Here is an 18,556-nt window from a genome sequence, read left to right on the forward strand (position 1 = left end):
CTCACCTTCTGATTGTGGATACGAGCTTCCTCGAAATTGTGGATGAAGTGACAACGCGGTCCATATGGGCAAAAGCCAATCGTGTGGAAGGTGCGGCATAGCTCGGTCTTGTACTTTGGATGACGTGCCAGGTTGCGCAACTCGCCATATCCATGCGCAAACTGGCATTTATCGCCGTACTTACACGAGCCACTCTCCTCATATGGCCGGCAGAGCTCTGTCTTGTAGCGCGATGTCGGTTCGCTCACGCTACGGTCCAGTTTTCGATGTTGCTCGATTAATGTGGTCATCAAGGAGGTGTAGCTGCGTTTCAGAGGCGCGTGTCCATTGCCGACGTTGTTACCGCCGGCAGTGCCGCCATTCGTGGTGCTCGTCGTCGTTGAAGATGACGGAGGATCCTTCGTCTTAGTCGAGGCTGCATTCTGTAATCAGAAAGAAAACAAAGCGCGTTCAGTTAACCGTACGATTCCGAAATTGCAGTTATTCACGCGCGACACCGCGGTGATAGACGCGTTATCGGGGTGAACGACGCGACGAGAGATTGTCGCGCGGGTAATTTGATCTTAAAATGGCTGCGCGGATGATAACTGAGACTTGGCAATTTGGCGATGTCATCGTGACGGCAAGATAGCGTGTCGAATAGACCGGCAGTGGACTGTCGCTGACACGGTCGTTCGTTTCAATGGGAACTCAAATAATATGTCGTTTGCTAGAAAACGGAAGGTAGACGTTGCGACAGAGACTTATGCGAGTGGTAGATGAACTTTGAGAAGATTCGAAAGTGCTGAAAGTTCATAATTATACCTAATTGTAAGTGTAACGCTTTAACTCGACTTTCACTTTATTTTTCAAGAAGTTTCTCATGCATATCAATATTTGAACTTGCACGATTACATTAAATTAAACTAAACTGATGTGCTTAATCCAATAGAATTTATTACTGATTTTATAATAAGTATAATTTGTTAATTTATGCAATGTTATTCTTATTATATTACGTAAATATTACTTTCGATAACTCACAATATTAATATGATTGCATAAAATTTAAACATTTTTCAAAAATTATTATTGTTAAAGATTAATTTAACCAAATGGCGTTAATTGATATTTATAAAAGTAACCGTATACAATATTTTATATAAAATTTAATGTAATACAATGTCGCCAACAATCTTGACTCTGATATTATCAATTAAAATAACGAATATTTTTATCGAGCAAACACGTTACACAGTTCAACGCACTAAAATGGACTTATAGCACAGACATATCAATCAGCCTCAATAAGATCTCATTTATAGCCCTTATCTCTCCTCAGCATAATCAATAGATAATAGAAAACAGAAAATAAAGAGTTAGATAAAACCATAGTGTATCTTGAGTGATACCACTTCAACTACTATTGCAACAATTAGTTCCACAAAGTTATTGTTTAACCCAGATCTCTCTTCCACCGTATAGACAATATTTTTCTTAACTTTAATAAAAATGAAGATAATCATCAGATTCTAGATGTAAAGAACGATAAGACTGTTAAAAAATAATAAATCACGATAACTGAAACGCGAGCAGAAGCCATTTATGATCTTTCAAATCAAAGTAAACATTTTGTTTATCATACTGAATAAAAATTTGATGATTCTTTTGCAAGAATTTTTCTGAATTTTTACTCGAATCAATATTCTTACTTTCAAACCGGTTAAGTGAAAACTACTATAATATACTGTTCAGTATAATAAAGCATTTCAATTTTTAACTATTTTTCAATTCCAACGAATATACGTCCCACAAACTATATATTATTTATGCACGGTATGCAAGAGATCCGGGTTCAAGTCCCGGCCGAGGTAATATTTTTCGCAATAAATTTATTAACAGTTTTAATATACTAACATCTTTATAATATATGACGCTTGATAGTAGCATCAAATTATTAAATTGCTTGTCAATTTAATTCGCGATATTACTAGAGTAGTTTTAATTGCGTTTATTTAGTCCAGAAAAACAATTCGGCGCGCAGTTAGAAAAAGATTACAATATGGTATATATGCAAGTACATATATAGTATATATTAGTAATTCAAGATTGAATTATTTTAAAACAACGAAGATCCAGCTTCGATCGTAATAGGCATTTAAATTTCTAGTATATATTATTTTTCATATAATTTTGGAAAAAAATGAAGGATACGATAAAAGACCGTTTGCGGTTAAAAAGTAAGAACATTTTTAATAAAGAGCTAATCTAATTCTGATACGATGTGTTTCGCTATTAAGGGAATATCATCGCGATATGTATATGCGTCTAAAATACGAAGTGCATATGAATATCACATTGAAGCGATTCATTCATTATACTGTCAACTAATTCGATACGGTCTTTCATAAAGATTGATGCACAAGGAACACAAGTAGGGTTCTAGCACTCTACTTCCTCGAACCACGTGTAGTTTCTCTTGGTGACTACAATTCCTATTATTGTCGAGCAACTACACGCTTCTAGAAGTCATGTTTCATTAGACTTGATTCATTACACGAGATGTATCTCTTTGAAAAAAAAATTATTATCATAAATTATGTGGCGCCAACTTTATGTGAATGTTTAAGGCGCTTTTAGAATTTACGCGATGTATTTTAAGAACTTTGAAATTTTTCTCAATACGCATTCAGAAAAATTAAGCAAAATTTTAAAATAAATCACACTAAAATTACATTTTAGATAAAAAATAACTGAATACTAAAAATAGCAAGTAGATACGTGTGGAAAATTTCAGAATATTACTATGTAACTATCAGTAGCATGAGTATTCATATGTTAATGAATAATGTTCTTTTTCAACATTTACGCAATGTTGCGAGCTGATGATACGATAAGTCACGTAAAGTATGTGAGTACAATAATCACATGTAGCCTGACTAAAAAATAACTTGAGCGAGACGTGACGCATATAAAAAAACTATGTAGCGATAAATAACCAATCCAATATATCGACGTCAGAGCACCAAGATTCATAAATTTTTTTAAGAGTTCTTTGTAAAAGGAATCTATCTCAAAAAAACATCTGCGTAGGAACGCAAATTTTGTATTACTTAATCAACATTAATCATAAAAAAACGAATATAATATCTTCCACGCCTTATTTTTTATAAGCAATAATTGCATTGATTATTTTACCGCATATAATATTAACCATTTTAGAACATCTAGATATTATCGTGAAGATATTATCATCGTAGATCGATCCCACCAACTAAGTTTTCAATCTTATTTATATCGCGCAATCGATAGATGAGATTATCAAGATTTTATTATATTATATTAAGGATCAGAGATCAGAGATTTTGAGGACGGTAATTTTGAGGACGGTAATCCTTTTAGCCCGTACTTTAATATAGAAGACAATGAAAACGGGACTTTAATAGTGAATTATCTCAGAAAAATCGAACGAGTAGTCATAGAGTGTAGAGTCTATTAAATTTTTAACACGGTTTTGTATACTATCAGATTTTATAATAGGTTATTAATTCGATGAAAAACGATTAGATTCCTATAGCCTTCTGTGAAGATGTAAGTTCTTATAGTCTGTCGCAATATTCGCTGATTATTGGTAATAAATTGCAAAAGCTGAGCAAACTGAATTTGCAAAAAACGGACAGATATCATCACTGAAAAGAATTATTTATAACATATCTTTTATGTAATGGATTATTTAAATATATGGCGAATTTATATCACACACATATGTGTTATCTTTAAAAATAGAATGAGAACGTCTTACAATACTATTGATAATATTGTCTGTCAGCTCCATGATTTTTCTTAGATTTTGCTATTTACTGCAATAATGCAATCTATTGGCAATAAACGGCGAATATTGCGACAAACTATAAGATATCGTTATCGCGTAACTTCCTTCTATTTTGTCTCGTCGCAGATGACATGGTACTAATTATCAGTTACGCGCTCGATGACGTATGGAGAAAAAATTCGACGTTTTCCCGAGCGTGAGATCGCTACACGCGGGAAGATTCACGAGAGCCTGGAAATTTCCACCAGCACGTGCGCATACGTGCCAGAGCGAATTTGTTTGTTTCATTTGTCGGTATACGCGAGCGCAGAGCACACACTCATGCACGCGCGCAGAAGTAACTGCACACAACTACTACTTGTCGTAATTATTCCCACGTAGCCTCCGCATGTTAAAGTATGCGTTTATCGTAAGAGCACGATCGTCGGTAATCGTTCACACGCATATACGCGCGCCTATTTTATCGTTCGCGCGCGCGAGTATGAGTACGCGATTACGAGTACGCATAAATCTTCGCGTCGCACGCACATACGTACACCGACAAGAATATATCGCGTATCTAATCACGCCGATTCGCGCGCTCTCCGGAAGAATATTATCTATTTTTGATATTCTCGTAGCGATGTTAAGGCGGATTCATCCTACGGAATCGTTCTGGAGCGATCGTTGTTGCAAAAGTATAGAGGAGATTCATACTAATCATGAATGGCTACGTTTTCAATAAAATAGTAGCCTTGCACCTGTTGTGAGATTTCTTTAATGTAATTGGTTTATACGTTTAAATCCAGGAACTAAGGGCAACCAGAATCAAGAATCTTACAACATTCGTTGCAAAACTACTTTTTCTGTTAAACACAACCAACTTGTATTGGTTTTTATTTTTAAAATATTAAGAATGTTACATTTCTTTAAGAGAAATTAAAGTTGGCAAAGAAATTATTCTTATTTATGATTGTTACGCTCTAAATAATTATGTATTTTACTTGACAGCCATAATAATTTAAAACTGTGTTAAAATCAAACAGTCAGGAAATGATTATTTTTAATCGTGCAATTCATGCTACTTGCTTCTAGATAATTACCTATTAATATTAGACAATATAGTTAAACAGTTTTTTAATTTTTTTATACTTTGACGAAAAGTCCTTTATTCAAAATAAAATATTATTTTTCATAAATTTGTGATTTCTAAAACAGGTAATTAAATCTTTTAAAATATCTTATATAACTTTTTTACGTACATAAAAAAATATAAAATGTCTAGATTAATATTCTTTATTAAAATAAAAAGAAAAAGATACATTCTAAAATCTTTTTCCGGAAATAGATTCTGTTTGCCAGTTAAAGTACCGTATATATATTTCTAGCACAGACTTTTCACTGTGTATGTTCCACAGCGCATATAGTGAGAGGAAGTACTGCCTACATCGGTAAGAGAAAAAATAAACCGGTTGGATTTTCTTCGTAGATGTTACGATCCTACGAAGCCGACGACGTATGGTTATGAGCGGCGTTTCCTCCACCGTCGTCGATGAATCACTATAATAGGCTAACCCGTCCCGAAAAAGCATGGCGTAAACTGTGTTTTCAATTATTCCAAGGCGAACGTGCGCGACTCCGCAAATTTAATTTTTACTCACGTTGCGAAGTTGCGACACACGTGGCGAGTCCATTCATCCATTTTGCTGACAAAACGTGAGGCCAATAAAAACACAGTCTATTTTTAAGGCCATTCTGAGATATAAAGCAGTGCCACTTGAACTTGAACCAAATTATTTTGGCGCATGAAAATATGATGATATTATGAGATGAGAGTGCATTAAGCATTTAGTATTTTTTTTTCTTATTATTTTTCTTTTGAAAATTTTATACTTTTTAATTTTTATTTTTTACGAAAATCGTTATCAAGCGCCTTGCATTTTATCATATTATTTATCAATTTTTGCAGCTCGATATTAATATTAGACTTTGAAATATTGCTCATTTATTCATAAAGATATAAAAATTTCATCAGTTTTGATTTTCGACTTGATATAGTTTCATTTAAAACCGTAGTATACAAGAAAATATATCCTTTTAGAAGATCCAAAAAAAATTTTGGTTTTTTTGTAAGATCTTTTTTTTACGATATTTTTCTATATCTTCTGAAGATATAATTGAGGATAATTTGTTTCTTCGAACTATAACACAATCTAATTCTATTCAGTTTTATTTATTCTTATCTGCATTCTTCAAACGTCATTACTTAATTTGAATGCGTAGAACGACACCGGCAGTAGGTACGTTCAATTATAGCCGCGCGTGTTACTAGTTCCGCTTTATTTGCCATCTTACTCACATTGCGAACTTAATATTCGCACCGCGCGTCGCGTTTCGCGTATCGAGTATTGTGAACAATGACGATTATTTAACAGTCTCTGTTTGTAGATATCGATCTTAACAGCTGGGGTAAGTTAGTTTTGCGAAAGTGGCGTGATGCGCGCGACTCTCCAACACGATATATGTATGATTCATGAGCATTTATATGCCAGGGCCGACGGAAAGATTATTTTTAATGTCTTTGCGATAATAGTTACGGATTTTCAACGGAGTAACGATATAATTTCTATGTTCTTGTATTTTTCGAAGTAAATAAAAAGTGATAGGGGATATCGCGTCGCGTCCTTCTTGTTCCATTTATGCAATTGTAACGAATAATACAATATGATTATATTGCGAAAGATATCTCATAGTAATATTTCGTATAATATATCATGATTAATATTGTCATTATGATCCTTTTTTTCGAAAATTGTTATGGTGTTTTTTCACTCGAAATCGCCAATAGACATTCGAAATTTAAAGTGCCTGAATTGATTAAGATAAACAAAGTTTTGTCAAACTTCAGCGATAAAATTTGTTTAAATATGCTTCAGTAACAGCAATGAGAGTCAAATATCTTATCTATTACGTAAAATACATAAAAGCCGCAGTGCACATTCATTAAGCTTTTACTTTGGAAAATTTTATTTCTGTGTTATGCGTGAAATAACTGCGAGCTACATCTTTTCATAATTAAACATTTTTATAATTCAAAAGACAATTGATTTTAATAAATTTTTTATGATGTAAGACTAACTTTTGTGAATTCAAGTACATTTTTTATTATGCTCTTTGTTGGATCTCGGTATGGCTGTTATAACTATAGAAATGTCATAACTGTTCAAGAATGTCGAAATCACACGAGAGACGTTAATGACAATACGTGTCGAAGTAGTTCCTCCGTGTGAGAATGACACGTGCCATTTCGAGAGATCAAAAGCGGGGTATGATAGGTCAAAGGTGAACTCATCATTCAGTGTGGAGAAACGTACCCGTTAAGATCTTACATAAATTGAAAACGATGCGAGCATCGCTTTATTAAAATGCACATCCGAAATGCACATACAATAATCATATTTAAAACGTTTGATTCGTTTGAAAAAAAGGGAAACGAAGATGGTTTATGTATTGCGCTTTCACTTTATTCTAAAGAAAATAACAAAAAACGCGCATTGCTCGAAGAGTTAGATATTCAAGGTCGGTCGACAGTGAAAGTACGCTCGTGGATTGAAGTATTAATAGACGATTTGTTTAAACCACGATACACATCATCGCGATATTTTTTTGACTGCGTACATTTAGAAGAAATGAAAAATACATATAAAAATTAATTGTAAAAAAATACGTTTTAATAATGAAGAATTTAATAATTTCATAAAGATATCAGGATGCTGATATTTTATTATATAAACATTATCAACTATTAGTAAAAGTCATTCATTTTTTATGAGGTAAATCGTGAATTGAGAATTAATTAACAAATTTAATAATAAACAATTTAATAATTTCATGAATTTAATAATATCAGGATGCTTATATTTTATTATATAAACATTACCAACTATTAGTAAAAGTCATTCATTTTTTATGAGGTAAATCGTGAATTGAGAATTAATTAACAAATTAATCAAAATGAAATAATAATTAAAAAATCTGTACGTATGTTCCACTCAACTATAAGATTATAATATTTAATTATATCTTTCAACTGGGAGAGAAGACGTGACCGCGCTCAATCATCTCACGGCGCGTACTCGCGTTAGAAGAAATCGCGCACGTACTCGCGGGTTAAGAACGTGGATCCCGAAGGTCAAAGGTGAAAGTAACGTGGAGAACGAGGCAGAAGAATCGAGATGGGGGGGGGGAGGGAGAAAGAAACCGACTAAAGAACGAGCATGGCGCCGGCCGGTCGACCGACTGAATGGAACAGCGGCGCTTCGCGCACTGATTCTTACATAAGTACTGCGCGGCGCGGTGCATCCTCGGGACTCCTAATTATCCTAATTATTCGCTTGTCCGGTATAGAACCCCGACGTCTTGAATTCCTACGTTCATCGCCAGCTGTCTGTCCTTTAGCCCAGCGAACCTTGCGCTTTTATAATCGGTTGTAAAAAACATCCGTTCCCTCCTGCTGCCTCGTTATCTTGAGTGCATTAGCGGAGCCTCATATACATTTGCATTATCTGCATTCTCGTTTTAATCACACGTACTTGCATTACTCATGACGTTTATTGTTACGACTACGATAATTTGCCAGCGATGATTCAATACCAGATATATATACATAAAATACATATATATTTTTGTTATATATCATACAAAAAATTCTTGTTGTATCGTCGATGTGAATTTTCGCAGTTAGCTACAATCTTTCTTAAAAATTTTGTGTTACGAATGAATTTCTGATGTAATTAAAATAACTTATTAATACTAACGTTTTGCTCCATTAAATTCAGAGTTACATTGAAATTCTACTTAATTACACACGAAAAACCGGCAGATCCGATTAAAACGTGGTCTGCTACACTTTTCGTTAACCGATCAACGTCGTGGTCGACTGCGATTGACCTTTTCGTTTGGACTTTCAACGGGTAACATGCAATGTATTTGCACGCGCGAATTGTGCACAGCAATGGATCGACAATGAGTATCGATCGAAATCAATTAGATCGATATTGATCACGGGCAAGAACAATGTTTGAAAAGTGAATTTCGTTCTATCTTGGTCAACCGTTTTAAAAATAAATTGTTTTCTTTCCCGGTAATTATAAGTCATAATGATATAGATTTTAATCTTGCGTTCTAAGATTGCATTCTAATTGCATTTCTTTTCCACTTTTTCGAAACGATTTCTTACATTCATACACGACTCCTCGCAGTTGCACTTATTCTAACATAATGCTTCGAAATAATAAATAAATTACTTTTTCTTCTCGCTCTCTTTCGCTTCGCTGACATCCCTACGTGTCTTTTCTTTCTTCCTCGTCTTCCACTCATTGACGAACGGACAAAAGAAACGCGGGAGAACCGGCGAACATTTCGCTTTCCGACCCAGAAGAGCGTGTCGCCCCTTGAAACTCTCCTTCGTCCTTTTTTACAAGTTTCTCGCGCATAAAGCGTACGATGCGAAAACAAGTCGCGTTACAAGTCTGAAAGACTGCATACGAATTTCAGTAGCACTTTTGATAAGTACATGAATTATGTCGAAAGTCTTGCAATTTCTTCAAATCGTTCGTAGAAAATCGGAAATAAACAACGGATGATTTCGAGCTATTTATTTATAACTCATCAGTTGTAAAAGATTATATAAAAACTTGAGCCAAATAACAATATTAAATATAGAATTTATTTGAATAGTATTCGGAGATATTTAATACTGAAATTCTTTCAAAATTATAAAATAAGGATTCGTTTAAAATTAGAACGCCTCTAAAACCATTAATATGTGCATTCTCTAAAAGTCAGATAGAAACTCGGAAATGCTACTATTAAGAAATGATCTTTAAATGCCAAATCTTGCACACTAAAAGTCTCGGTATGCGCTGCAAATTATCCAAAAGTTACAGTTCCACTCGCTACGCATTTTTTCATCGAGCACTGCTTTTGCGACGCACAGTGGCGGCTTACGGGGGGGAAAAAAAGTAACGATTAACATTCGCCAATACGAGAAGTGCGGCTTTCCACTCTACTTCCTCCGTGAACCTTGCACGGTGCACGCGTATGAGACCGACTGATCGGCGCGCGGTGAATAAATGAGAAATATGAATCACGGACTTGGGTAACGGCGGGCTGCGCGGGTTTTGCGAAGAAACCGCACGCGGAAAACAGAGCGCGCGCCTTCGTACCATAACAATGCCGGCTTAGTGCACTTCGCGCAATTATCTCGCGCGCGAGCGTGTCGTATGCACAACAGCGAAAAGTGAAAGTACGCTTAGTGTGAACTTTAATTTCTTCTTTTCCCCCTCCCTCGCGGGCGGGAAAAACACTCCCAGGATCGAAGGCGAGGCGAGAGACGTGAAAACGATTAGGAAACTCGGGATAGCGATTGAATCGCATAATTTATGCCCGGGTAATCAGAATGTAATAGCACGTTACGGCGTCCGTACGCGTAAGCGTGTTGCATCGCACATCGCGTGAAAAAGAAAAGCTGGCACACAAACCGTGCCGGCGAATTAATCACGGTAACAATGAGGATTAGGGCGGCAATTATATCGCGCGGGTATCACAACGATAAAGCAGCGAAAGTGCGCACCGGATTTTTTTTTTGTCGACGGTATGAATCATTGCGAGTTACTGAATCAGTTGACGATAACGCTTCCCCGAACACGAACACCGAATACATATTTTTAGCGACCGTCGTGTACATTACTTCTTTCGATATTGCTTGTAAGCATCGTGGAACATTAAGTTGGACGGAGCGGTAAAAACGGATAAAACAGCTTGTGGATGTAACAATCATTTCCTGGTTTATATTTGTATGAACATTCTAGATCGGATAGCTGATGGCTGATTACCGCCTTTCCTCTTCGATAGAAACGCGCGAGTGCGCTCGCCAGCAAGATAATCGCGATTCACTGGCTTTCCGCGAACTTTCCACGTGGCGGCCTTCGCAATACATTGCAAAGCCGCTCGTTTCGCGGAAATGTTTTCATTGTATCAGCCTGAATTAGTGAATTACGGGCTTTTCACGCGGCGATTTTCACATTTCGGTCTCGGTTCACTCGGCTCATCGAGACTCGCCAATTTTTCCTTTGCACGTCAGCATGTCTAAAAATGTCATACTGAGAAAAAAATTATTCATTGGACTAAATTAATTATTTAGTTTGTCTTTATTTCTTTCAATGAAGAATATACGTAGATACTTAAAACATATTATGTATAATTTATAAATACATACATTCTCAATGAAGGAAATAAAGAAAGACTATAAATTAATTTAATGAAATGAACAATTTTTTTTCTCAGTGCACCGACTGTAAATGCAAGAGCGAGCGAACGATCGAAACTGGCCGAGCACAAACTAACGCGGTAATCGTTGGTGACTTGTTCGCCCACGTCTCGTAAAAACGAGTAGAAACTTTAACAGGCACAAGTGAGAGCGTTGCTCCGTTGTTATTGTGCAACGAAAGGACGGGAGTTGAAAATCGGAAAGAGGTCGCACATTTTGTAAATGCGTGCCTCTAAAGCAGCCTCTAGACGATCATTATTGTTGCACAATATTATTGATTATCTGCAAGCTATATTGAGCCTCCAGATTACTTGTTTAAATTGTTCAAAGAGGGCGTCAATAATATTGTACAAAATAATTGTACAATAATATTGAGTGTCTGGAAGTCGTTTGAAAAAGATAGTCTGCACAGTGAAGTGTAGAAGAGACGAAAGAGAGAGCAATATGTTAAAATGAAGACTAGTAGTCGGTACAAATCGAGTTAGTAAAGTTACGGTATGAGATATGTCAGATTTTATCGGTGATTTAGTGCTCCATGCTCGACATCCTCTAGTTTATCCGCAGTGAATCTAATGTAACAATGTTTGATGCTACTGCGTGTTATATTGTACTAGAACGTATTAACGGATAAAATGGATAAGGAAGCGGATTTGTTCTAATGGACAGTCCTTGCCTAACATGTACCTACATTACATGTTTCTCTGATGTATCAAATCAATTTTTTACTTTTTAATTTCTAAAAATTGTTGAAATATTACATCTTAAATATATAATATCGTTTCTCGTAAACATAATATTTAATGAATTAATTTTGAGGAAGATTGAGTAAAAAATGAAAATAATGCGTAAGAACGAAAAATTAGAAAGCGTGATTTAGACTTTCTCTTTTTCTTTGTTCAAACGAAAGTAATTCTTTATACCTACATGAGAGAATTTATAAACTGTACAATAGTTTGTGCAAACAAAAGCGATGATTTTAAATGATTCAGAAGGGAAAATACATTACTTACAACTCTCATCCCTTTACAGTTAGCGATGAGTTGAAACTGAAGATTATTAAAGCCTCTTTTCTCTCTCGAGGCAGATAATTATGAATCGTAAAGAGCAATAACGCGAATGGGCTGTTGCAGGCTACAGCGGTTGTTGACACTGTCATCATGCCGTCAAGAATCGGTCACGGTTCAGTCGGTCACGACTGCCTGCACATAGACTTGCACGCGTAGGATGATTTGCGTGTGTAGGACGTTCAATTGGTGAAACTGAAGCTTCATGAAATACGTTACTGTTCAACGATATATAATCTCCAAAAGATCATAATTCACAAGAAAACAATATGGCAGAATTGTGTGCGACTCTATTAAACTGCCTCGCCATAAATAACGCTTTTAAAACTGAAATTTGTGTCTCAGTACATGCATATTTTTAACGACACTTATGCATTATTTATATACAGTCGTTATAGGATATTTAAAAATATTTTGTGGAAATCTGTTATTTTTCATTCAGTTCTTAAAATATAGTTGGATATTTATGGGTGTATCCAGGACTTTTCAGTCAGAGGTGAACAATTCATTTACTTATTTTATTTTTTTAATTCATTTATTTATCTTTATACAAAAAACATTAAAATACTTATATTAAAATCAAGATCTGACCTCTGTGAAATTAGCACTACAATTATGTTTCAAAAAGTGAAATTTTCGTCATAGTGCACCTTGAAGAATTTTGAATCCTGTCAGAATCTGGATTTCAAAGATCTTCAGCGAATTTTCTTACGAATAACGTGTGAACCACAAATTGGGCTATGAGCATTTAATTTTTCATTGTGAAAATTTGCATAATTTAATTATTTTTTCCTTGACAAATTTTAGGGGGGAGCTCTTCCTTTGCGTACGACTATAAGCATATCTATTTTCTAAAAAAAAAAGAATCAATTTACATTTCTATACGAAAATATAGAAAATATAATAAACACAAAGAAGAATATTTTATGGTCAAGTTGAAGAACGGCGATGTAGAAAAGCGCAAAAAGTAATTTTCAAATGTCAAATGTAATCGTGACATCAGTGACAGCTGATTTTGTGCATTCCGTCGTCCGGGGGTTCAAGGGTTCGTCATAAATCCACGTTAGCAAATTTGTAATCATAGTGCCGCATGTGTTTCACGAGAATTACCGGTCGACAATGCGCGCACAGTCAGCGGCTTACAGCCTGCACGGTTGAATAATCGCGGAACTCGGTGACATTTTTCCCTCCGCCGCGTTCCTGCGCGCGCTCGTGAACACGGATTAAGGTTTAATTGCTCGCGAAATACGTCGCCGCGTGATTCAGGCTCATCGGCGTATTGCGCTAATGACTTCAAGGTGCATTAAATCGACGCTCGTACAGCGGGAGACACTATAATTTAATATACTCTCGGCTAAATTCAAGAGAGGGTCACGCCCTGTACAATCTGTCGGCGCTCGTTTCTTCTTCTCGCAATTAGCGGAAAAAAACCGATACGGTAAATTCGTTACGCGTTCCACCATTTTCCCCGTGACTCGTCATTAAGTGAATGAAATAATAGAAATATCATCGCGCGAGAGACACAATACCTTTCTTGCTGTCAAGATACTTTTTTAAAGATTCAATTTAATTGTATTGAACGTCAATGTAAAAAATTTGACTTTAGTTTATTGGTATGATAAAACTAATAACAAAATAGTGATATACATTAAATGATTTTTTAACCGCTTATTTTTTATATTTTTCTATGTAAATTTCCTACGAATATTAAATGTTTTATTTAACTGTCATACCATAAGATTAATCGCCGACTCAATTCCAAAATCACTAATAATTATGTAATTGAGTATAATGAATAAATTAAGTATTTTTCATCGCTAATTCTGATTTAATTAGATATATAATATACGCTCTTACGAGTTTAATTGTATCCACGCTATAAATTAAAATTGATCGAATTACAAACTGATAACTGATAAATTAGCAATAATTCAACACAAGATAAATTGGGAGGAAGATCTTCGACTTTCAATTAATCTAGTTGACTCGTATACATAAATACCGGGGATTGCCCAGACAGCGAAGATGTGACATCGATTAAAAAATTGTGATATAACTATAAAAGCAAGCAACGTCCAAGCAAATAAAGTAAAATAAATCAAGATCGATATGCATAATACATAAGTTACGGCCATCCTCATCGCGAATCTCCGATAAATTCAATTAGTCTCCGAGAGATCGTATCACATGCAAATTAATCGGAAATTAAGCGCCGGCATTCCTGGGTTCGCGAGATGTTCGAGATGCATCGAGCGCATCGGCGTGGCGATTCGCGTGCAACGCGCATCACGCGCACAATCGTGCGGCGCATAAATACGCGTCCTCCAACGTGCGAGGAAAAAGTAGTTAGTAGCATCTTTTTTCCTCTTCTGGTCTCACGGAGGAGCTCGACTCGTACGCCGATTCGCGATAAAGAACAATGGAATGGAACAATACGAGGAACGTTGTGCCAATGCTGCATGCTAAATTTATCCCCGTGAACTATGCCGGGTTGATAGCTACCGAATATACGCGACAAGGCAATCGTTATCGCAATCAGTTTTGATGAGTGAACAAGCAATGAAAGCAGATGACGCGACTTAGACCTGCATTCATACGTCCATTCGAATGGTCGAGAAGCAAAGTGGTATGACTCACACCGGTCTTAACAATTGCAGCAACTAAAAGTCGTACGAAAATCATTCATAATACGATAAATAGGATTATACAAAAATACCTCATTAAATATCTGGAATATACATAGAACTTTGCAAAGCTGTATTAAACCTCCGTCTGCAATTTAGGTCTTTTTCGATACAAACAAAATTTCATTCTGAAATTTCTCCGAAATAAAGGGGAAGGCGGAGGCTCTCTTCTAAAAATATCTTTAAATTTAAATTAAAAAACTATTTGGCAATTTAATAGACATATTGAAAAGTAACCTTGAATTTTTTTAGTTTTTAAAAACCTATAGAACAATAAAAAAATTGGACTGGATAAAAAAGATCCTAATTGCAGAAAAGGAGTAAAAATATAATTCTAGATGAAGAGTGAAGCACTAAAAATGTCAACTGAAGACACGAGTCATAAGTCTCCAATGTCTATTCAGTATCGAAACCCGAACTAATCAAGATAATGAATTTCGATGGCTGTCAATTAACGAATGAAAGCCGTGCGGTTGTAAACGGGAAATTGGCACTGCTGCGCAATCGAGAGTCATTCGCGCAGTGCATCCGCATTCATAGCGAGGTTTCACGTACGATTCTTTCCGTCCTTCACAAAAATGAAGTAACCTCAGCTATCAATTACGCAAGCGGTGAGACTATCTACGTACGTATTCTCAAATATACGGCGGAGAAATTTAACCGTCGAGTGTTCCGAGTGTCAGACCGCATTGACGCTCCCGCGTGTGCATCAACGGCGGTGAAACGCACGCAGGATGATATATGGATATACTAAAATACGCGTGTGCGAGGCCCCGGCCGCTCGTAAAATAAGATGCGTGATTCAGGCGTCGGTCGGCCGCGTGACCGCGAAGACTTTCCTGCGCGTAAAAGACGCACACGTGCGTTTACGAGCGGCCGTTGCATACACAACGCGCGCGGGTGCATGCGCCATCCGCAACGCGCCGATGCGTCACTGTTGCGCACGTACGTATTTGCGCGCATATGCGTGCGTGCGTGTGCACGTTTACGTTCGCGTAGAGAGGACTGCGCCTGTTTTCATACCGCCGGCTCTCCCCGGGCTCCTTTGTTTCTTTCTGTTCCTTTTTTTTTCTTTCCCTCCGTCTCGTGACCCCACGCTCTCCCACCTCCACGCTCGCACTCTCTCTCTCCTGCTTTGCTCTTTTTCGCAGAAAGCCGAGGAAGAAAGAACGTGGGAGACTTTTGGGCCCGCAGCTCCGCGGTTTTTCATTCTCGACGACGACGACGCGAAGACGCCACGTCATTATGCGACGAACATCAGGCGAACGTCGAAGACGTTCCGCGATTTTTATGCGCGACCGAATCAATTTACTGGGAAATACGCAACCGGCGAATCATTCCGAGAACTATTTGTGGTCTTCGGACGATTCCGTGTGTATCGATCACAGGAAATATTTCTCGATCTTTCTGCGGTAATTTTCATACAAAAAAAAAAGAGACGAAATACTTTTTACGGTAATTCTTGTATCGTTGCAATCATGTGAAATTGGATAATTTTTAAAAGTATAATTTATAAATGAAATTCAGTAGGGCGTGTGATTAATAACCAATCGATGATTTAAGATATTATTTTTAACAATGGTAACAAATTACAAAAAAATACACGAAATTTAAATAGATAAATAATTTATAAATAATTAATTACTTATACAAATTTTATGTATAAGATTCCATTTAAAAATTTCCACGAGTGGAATGCAATTAGCATAGTCGAGAAAAAAAAAACTCGTCGACAGATAAGAAATCTTAATGCTGACATGTGCATTGGGCCAAGCCTACCTATAAGAAGGTTTCAATTATTTCCGAAGATCGTCCGCGACAGAAAAATAACCGAGTTGGCAGATCGCCGGTATCACGCAATGAATTAACGGTAATATAGAGTTTCCGGCATTGGAACGAACCGTGGAAATAACCTGATTGTAGTCACGTGCGATCTGGTACTGTAAATTTCGATCATCTCGAAAGCAAACGGTGAGTATAGACAATTATTTCGCCGCAAGCAAAATACATGGATACATTTCCGTTTCATATTAAAGCGTGTGTATTATTTTGCTCTTTATTACCCGCGCAATTAATGGCGCTTTGACCGCAATAATCGGGACTTAATCTTTGCCTTCGCTCGTGAAAGGAAATGCATCTTTTTATTTGTATGCGTAAATCAAGTCGAGCTGATTACTTGCGCGAAGGGATACAGAGTTATATTACAGTCATGATTGTGTGTGTGCAAATTTAACTGGCTTATCTTGTTTTGCCAAACACGTTCCGCGCGTGCAGTACGTTTTATCAATTTTTCGTTAACAAAGTCGCGATTATACTGGACTGTCTAATTTTCGATGCTTGAATTCCACACTCGAACGTTACCGATGCAAACATGCACCATGCAATTACCTTCCTCATCATAATAATTGGTCAAAAAACGAACACGTGCGTGCACTTAGGTCATTGTCTTATCTTTCGTTGCATTAAAAATAATTATGTAAATATTGCGCGCAGTATTCTTTTTTTGAGTTACCGTGAGTTTTAAAACCTAACCGAAAATATTACGTTTGTTATTCACACTTTTTCTCATTCGGATAAGCTAAATCTAGAATTATTTACGGTAATTATGAATTACTTAAGTCGCGTTACGTTTTCATTGTAAAATAAAATTAAAAAAATATATCGGCTTCTCTCTGCTTCATACTTTGAAAGAAAACACACTTCGTGTATCGAAATTGAAGACCGGAAGTATCTACACTATAGCATGAAATATGAACACTCTCCTCAAATGGCCAAAATTGCTCAGCAGTTTTTCTGACCGAAGACCAGGCGACCGCGGCTTGAACAAGCAATTCAGATGAATGGTAACTGCAATGCAGTCTAATATTGCAAAAGGTTGCAAATATTAACGCGGAAGGCCTCGTATAATTTATCGTTGTTACTTTAACGTTACCGGTGGCCAGAAGATAAATCTCGATGCAATGTGACATTCTGAGAAAAATTATAGCGCACGCGGAACAGACATACGCGCAGATTAGCAATTAGCAATTTTAATCAAGAAGAAAGTATGACGGCTGTAAGTCAGGGAAATCTCTTTCTTCTAGCCTTAATTGAAACGCGCGTTTGTTAGCTTTCGCACATGGTTAGCTCAATTCATCGCAGCATCAAGATTGAAGAAACAAATTTCATACAGTAATAATGGATTTTAATTAAATACTTTCAAGCCGACGTGACTTAAAATAATGATGTATTATACAATGGCCTAAATTTACTTTAGACCATTTATGTTCCATCCTCCATAGGAACATAAATAATTCGAAGTATAGCTCTGTGTGACCCTAAATTTAAAAAAAAGAACTTGTCCCTCTTTATATAGAAAAGATATTTTTATTAATATATTGCAGATAAAATAATTCGATGATTATTAGTCGCTGTTCGATTTTCTTTTTTTCTACTTATTACATCAACCATACAAACGAATATAATCGATATGAAATTTTCATTTTTTCCCTCTTAAGGTAAAAAAATCGAAAATCGGTCCTTGAATTTACTTAGAGCGTGACGATCAGGTTGCCGAAACAGCTCAGATTGGAAACTTCGAGAATCATCGTTTAAATCAAGCGTGAAAGTGAAATCGAGAGCCGTCGACAGACGCTTCTCGATACTCTCGCTTTCTCTCGTGTGAGATAGAATTTAACCCTTTGAGGCT

At 36.3% G+C, this 18,556-nt stretch overlaps 1 protein-coding gene across 1 annotated transcript in view; it reads right to left on the minus strand.

Moving 5' to 3' along the window:
- Tis11 (Tis11 zinc finger protein) overlaps positions 1–18,556 on the minus strand; it is a 29,269-nt gene that overhangs the window by 958 nt on the left and 9,755 nt on the right. Inside the window, exon 2 of the mRNA XM_018518662.1 lies at positions 6–422. Within this exon, the coding sequence (XP_018374164.1) occupies positions 6–422 (417 nt within the window). The remainder of the gene's footprint in view (positions 1–5; positions 423–18,556) is intronic.

The sequence above is a fragment of the Trachymyrmex cornetzi genome, unplaced genomic scaffold, assembly GCF_001594075.2.
Source record: "Trachymyrmex cornetzi isolate Tcor2-1 unplaced genomic scaffold, Tcor1.1 scaffold78, whole genome shotgun sequence".
Taxonomy (NCBI): Eukaryota; Metazoa; Arthropoda; class Insecta; order Hymenoptera; family Formicidae; genus Trachymyrmex; species Trachymyrmex cornetzi.